Below are 6,709 nucleotides of genomic sequence, written 5' to 3'. Positions count from 1 at the left end.
GGAGAATTCAGCTGCTGGTAAAAAACAGGGGTTCATTGATGTAGTGGCTTGGTGTGACATATTGTTGTAACGCAATGTAACGTCATGTGTCTCCCTTTTTCTGTATTTGTGCGTTAGCAGAACAAAACATTACAGGGGAGCGCGTAGAGCAGTTAATAGTTAATCGAATGGGATCTTCTGACGGTTTAAAAACAAACATATACAATGTCAAAACGAGTCGGGAAATACACTTGGGTGGCCAATAATATACCTGGGCGGCTCGCCCAAGTAAAATCCATGTGTGAAAACCTGACTACTATCTGTAAACGCCTTGTAGAGATGCTTAATTGTAATAAAATGTTCAGGTGATAGACCCACCTCACAATCCAGTGCTTCGCCCGTATCTTTAACTCACTATAGTTCTGACTCTGTGTTGGCTCAGTGAGCAGGACAGACGATCTGCTGAGGTTAAATCAGCAGAATCATTGTCCCAGACTCATCAATAAAACTAACAGTCTTTAACAAGTTCTCATCCCCAAACATCACAGCATATGAATACAACACTCTGAGGTAACTGGATAGTGAAGCTCTGTCATTACACCTTCATGTCAGCATGTGACTGCACTACGAAGAGAACATGCTGCCATTATAACACTATGAAAGTTTAACCAACACCAGTGCAGACGTGTGTTTCATCATGATGCATTCATTATTCTGAGTAAGTTTCAAGTCCTTGTCGACTGATCTGAAAGCAACTTTTAACAACCAACTGCCGCCTGGAAGGCAGCAACAAACCACTGGATGGACTGGGAAATGGTTGTCAGTAATGTCAGTTGTGAGCACATATTATCGTAGTGGGATGACTCTGCAAGATAAGTGGTCCTTTAAGTTAGATGGCTGGGCCCCTCAGGGCGGGGGTGTGGGGGACCAGGGGAAACTATAGAGTGAAACTAAGTTGGATAAATATGATTTGTCTTTCAGCTTTGTTTGCTGGTGCTATCATGCTGGCCTTTATTTCACTAAAATTCAGCTTTTTTTATGTTGCTTCCTGGATCATTGTTCATGATTGATAAAATGTAAAAATTGTGGGGAGGGGAGGTGTATACTTCTGAAGGGGGGCATGCCAGAAAGGGGTTTTAAAACCATTGCTTTAAGCTCTTAAAGGATCATCTAAATTTGGTTCACATACACAATGCTTGTTCATTCCAACTTCCCAGTGTCTCCAGCCACAACACTCTAATAATAGAACAGACTTATTGTATATAAAATCTGTAATACCTTCAATAGATGGCGCCTGGTCCTGAGCAGCGTACAGCATCTCTTTGAAAGCCTGCAGGAGAGAGACATGATCACATTATTAAATATTAAACACTTACATTCATTATTTAATTTCTTGAAACATATGAAAAAGGTTAAAAAGGCAACTGCTACATGATGTCAAATACCACCATATACTTATATACACTTATAGATCACACTGGATAAATGTGTTGTCACCACAAACAATGAAGTGTGAAGCTCAGATTACGTTTGTTCTCATACTCAGCTTCTGAATGAGTTACAGTCATTTTGGAGGCTGCAGTTTGTGTGGGGGTGGACAAAATATGGACAAAAATCTGTCGACATAACACAATACAGTTCAACAAAACCACAAACTGTTGAATAAACACAGATTCAATAAAAACTTGACATTACAACCCTCATGACAGAGGATTTATTACAGGACTGTGTTAGACAACATCAGTTTTAGCTAGGTGTTCCTAATAAACTGCCAACTGAGTGTACACCATTATGTTATACGAGTCCCATACTCTAGGCCTGGGGCAACATTCAATAATATGACATACTCGATATTCAATAATATCAAATATCTCGATGCGTCTTGCCATACGTGATATTTTTCATATTGTCAAAAAAATATTTATATATTTTTACTTTTGTAGTTGTGCACAGTCTCCTTTGTTTACTGTACATTGTAGTTTGGCATGTGACAAACAAAACTTTGAACTGCTGTTTACAACAATATAAGTGCACTGGAGGAAATAGAGTATTTGCAGTTGACATATTCCAGTTGAAATTCTTAAAGAATCAATCAATAAATCAATTTAAAAAATTGTCATTTAGTAAAAATGTTGTAGATGCGGTGTTAAACTAATGAAACCATAATAAATAAAGTTCCACAACAGGTATATCTCATTTGTATACCTCTGCGCCGGCAACAGTAGATTTTGGTGGGTCAAAGGTCAAGGTCGTGTTGACATCACAAAACACTTTTTAGCCATCACTCAAGACTTGACACAACAGTTATGACAAGATTTCACACAAATGATTCATATTTCATATGAAACTAAGTCTAATTAAGTCATTCACAACATCAACTAATGTATTGAGTAACACACTAGAAAACATTCCACCTTAAAAGTTGCCGGTAGTCGTCGGCAGCAAAGTGAACTTAATAAATTATTCTACCAGACTACTGTCAACTGGTAAAGACAGAAAGGCAGCAAATCATCATTCATTCATTCATCATCAATTCATCATTCACTCTTCTGATGTTTCTTTATTTCTGATGCATTTGCAGAGAAACTGTTAAACTTGAACAGTTTGTGCAGCTGGAATGAAAGATGAACTTTTCATGAAGTCAGTTTAACACTTGATCTGTTATAGTTGACTAATGTGTGCAAACTTGTTACATAAGCCCCCCCCCCCCTTTCAGAAATGATGTGATGCAACCATGTCAATATGGACCAGTATCTCCTCTACCTTTTATTATTCTGGTGTTCCTGATGAAGTACATGGTGAGTGTTGATTATATTATTCGACACACACGTCAGCAAGTGAAAAACATTAAGTTCATCTCTGTCTTAAGGTTTTACGTCCATCCAATTCCTTTTTAGCTCATGACAGCGACCAATTCTTTTACTATCTGCCTCAGTAAAAATAGGAGGAACACATTACGCTGTTTTCATTATGAAAACAACCTGTAGTTTCTACTCTGGAGTGAGTCATCCCCACATGCAAACAGCATTTTCAGATTTTACCACCTCTGCATTGGGGAGGTCTCTGCTGTAATCTTAAAATTACTTTCTATGTTGCACCTGTTGGTTCAATGTGCTGAGAACACTTCAGCTCATTTTCTAATACAGTTACTTAAGCCTGCAGCCTCATACCTACAACCGAATCACAGCTGTGCTGACATTCAGGACGACATCAATCGCTCTGTGATATTGTTTCTATACAACAGTTCTATGAGTGCCATATGAGTTAACAGTAAAAAGCAACAACAGATTAGGATTTTTTTTGTTTGTTTCATCATTTATTTGGCAAGGCCAACACAAACAGTTGACTGCACTGGACTGTTGTCAAGCAACACAAACATTTTTTCCAAACCTGCGCACTAGCTTGCTACTGTATTTGTATCATTCTGCCTCTCATGCTCTCCTTGTAATAATGCAGAGCTGTTGATGCAGCCACTCAGTCTCCGTCATGCTGTGTTAGTGTATCTGCACTGTCTACTGCAGCTCGTCTTTGCTGTGGAGAGGGCGGCTACACCGCAGTCATTCAGTCTCAGTGAGTGCCAGCAAGACAGGAAGACAGTCGCCCTTTTTCATCTGCTCTGGCTCGAGGCTCAGATAGTAGAGTGGTCAGTCAGTGTTTCAGACCACAATGGCCTCACTGTGCCAGCCAGTCAAAGAGCGGCAGAGTGGGGCGCACTGGCTTCTGCGGCAAACAGCCGAGCGAGTCAAGGTCATGATGTAGTCCATACACAGCCCACACATTCTCACTGCTTCACCAGCGTAACCTCTCAGATGTAAACTACAACAACAAACCCACAAACACAGGGTTAAAAACAGCAACGAAGAACAAAGAAATGACTTTCTAAATAAACTTTTAAAGTTGCATTGAATTAGTTTGAACTCCTAGATAAACACAATTACAATTAGCCATGAATTGAAGAGAACAGAGGCCTGTACAATGCCGCAGGTAACTTATTCTCTTATACTTACTGGGGTAAATCTCCATGGTAACTTATGCTGCACATCTAACCTGCTGCAGAACAGATCAACATCTATAAAAGCTCCCCAACCCTTCAATTCATATTTTCCTGTTGGCTGCAAGAAGCCTTTTCATTGTGATTTTGTATGATATCATCCTCCACCAGGGACTGACTGCAGCCCTGAAGCCTTGTACTTGTTGCTCTTAGAAGATAAAAGTAACTTGACTCACCGCTTTGAATTATGTTTTAATATTTATTGTTTGACCACGCTGGACTGCAGATGAAAGAATCAGGCTAAAAGAATACATCTGAGCAGCACATTCATTTCACTGAGTACACACATGTGATTATAGTCAAATCTACTCATGCTCTAATGATGGGCAGTGATATTAAGTTACACATTCTCACAGTTGGTGATTTTTTGGCAGCTTCAACTGTTGCTTTCAGCCTGAATCATGTGTTTAACTTCTTTGTATTTGTCTATATTACTTTTTAAAATATGCTGCTCTGCTGCCAGTGGATTTGTCCATGTCTATAATTGGTCAAATGCTGCAAACCCCACCTCAAAAAAAAACCTGGGTTGACTCACTGAGTTGATGACCACCGTTCACCATTGTGTGACTGCTTAGCCTGGCTGTGGTTGTTCGGCTCAGTGATGCCAGATAACAGAAAAATATCATGGGTGTAAAGGTAGAGATGCACCTATCAATTGGCTGGTGATCAAAAAGGGACGATTATCAGTATGATGTGATTCGATTGCTGATTGGCTGATCAGTCTAGCATTGAATTGTCCATTAAAGAAAAGTTAAACTAGAATCACCTCCTGGTGGCCGTCTGCCTCCTCCACTCAGACTAGTTTCAGGTTACATCCCTGTTTATCCAGAGTCAGAGAAAATATGAACCAATATGGCATTTTGTCATAACTGCTTTGAAGTCTTGAGTGATGGCTAAACAATGTTTTGTGAGGTCACACTGAGCTTGACCTTTGACCACCAGAATCTAATGAGTTCATCCTTAAGTCCTAGTGAACGTTTGTAGCAACTTTGAAGAAGTTCCATCAAGTGTTACTGAGATATTGTGTCTACGAGATTGGGATGGACGAACGGACAACCTGAGAACAATATGCCTCCGGCTCTGACTGTTGCCAGCGCAGAGGAATAAAAATGTTTGTCTGTCTGTGGTTAATAGTTCTTAGAAAGAAAATCGTGATTTGCAGTTCAGACCTTTAAAAACATCAGAAACCGGAATCGGCCAACAAAACTGCAACTGGTGCATCTCTATCTTTTACCCAACACAGAGAAAGTCCTGCAGATACAACACGATGTACCACAGGGTTGTGGACTAGATAAAATCATTGTGTTGTCATTGATCGGCTATAAAAACAGAGCTATAATCTGTGTGCCACTGTAACCTGAGAGATGCAGAGTTTTCAAACACTGTGAGGAGTTGAGTCGACTGCTGGGAGCTCCGTTTAGCTCAAACAGCATTCCCATCAGCTCCGCCGCCCTCACTGTGTTTTCCTTCACCACCAAGAGAAACAGCTTCTTTTCATGCAAACACAACACACACATGAACACGGCAGAAACTAAATCCAGTGTTTCTGACTGACACAATTCTCCACCAGGGACCTGTGGTCAGACACATTTTCTAACCTGCTGTGTGGGAATCACTGATGCTTTAAATCACATTGTTAATAACTGCATTAATACCATCACTTTCATTGTCATTTATCTAAATAGACAGGTGCAGACTTAACTGCAACTTGCAACTGACAATGTCTTAAGAAGCTATGTGAAAGTGAGAGATCATAGTTTAACACTGCTGTTGATTTCACTTGATTAGCGTCACTTACTAATTTATTTGGTATGATTATATCTGCTTTAGAATTATATAGACCATACATTTCCTCCAGCTTTTGGACTATGAATTAAAGACACCATTTGACCTTGGAGAACATTCTCTATACTATGAGAAGGTGTGCTCAGAAATCCCATGCTGTATGTTAACCTATTTTAACTTATGTAGGAAGAATGGACACTACTGATACTGCAGTTTTGTGAAACTGACCCCATATCATTTATTGTAAGTCTATTGTAATCTATTTGTAACTATCTATTTAACTTATTTTTATCAATCTATTTTTTTTCTATCTACTGTATCGTTTAATTTAATTCTGTTCTTTTTGCTTGTGTTTTTAAAAATGTCTTTTGTCTCACCTACATTTTTTGAGTTGCTTATGGTTTCTGATCTGGTGGAGATGACAGTGAAGATATCATGTCTCCTTCAGTAACACCAGATAAAAAGTGTGATTCAGCGAAGCTCTGTATGTACGATCTGTATGTGGATCGACTCTCTGGATTCACCTGCAGAGAGTCTCAGTGACCTTTAAGCCTCAAAGCTGCTCTGTTGCTCTGCACTGTTATCTATTTGACTGTGTTATTGGCCACAATGTGTAAACAACACACAGATACAGATACAGTTTCTTTGATGCTAATTTATAGTGTCACAGTGTTTGTTCACCAATCTGATGTCATGCTATCCTCAGCAGCAAACACACACACACGTACACACACACACACACACACACACACACACACACGACATAAGGACACATATAGGTGACTACAAAACGATGAGCTTTCCCACACTTCTCCTGAGGCCCATGGGATGTGTGTGTGTGTGTGTGTGTGTGTGTGTGTGTGTGTGTGTGTGTGTGTGTGTGTGTGTGTGTGT

At 39.7% G+C, this 6,709-nt stretch overlaps 1 protein-coding gene across 1 annotated transcript in view; it reads right to left on the bottom strand.

The window, feature by feature from the left end:
• The window catches only part of LOC111648378 (solute carrier family 53 member 1), a 59,676-nt gene that overhangs the window by 29,767 nt on the left and 23,200 nt on the right, over positions 1-6,709 (bottom strand). Inside the window, exon 2 of the mRNA XM_023398235.2 lies at positions 1,258-1,309. Coding sequence (XP_023254003.1) covers positions 1,258-1,309 — 52 coding nt within the window. The remainder of the gene's footprint in view (positions 1-1,257; positions 1,310-6,709) is intronic.

This window comes from Seriola lalandi, unplaced genomic scaffold (assembly GCF_002814215.2).
Source record: "Seriola lalandi dorsalis isolate HSWRI2012SDOR001 ecotype SW California unplaced genomic scaffold, Sedor1 jcf7180002054981, whole genome shotgun sequence".
NCBI lineage: Eukaryota > Metazoa > Chordata > Actinopteri > Carangiformes > Carangidae > Seriola > Seriola lalandi.
This window is presented reverse-complemented; position numbering and strand designations above follow the sequence as displayed.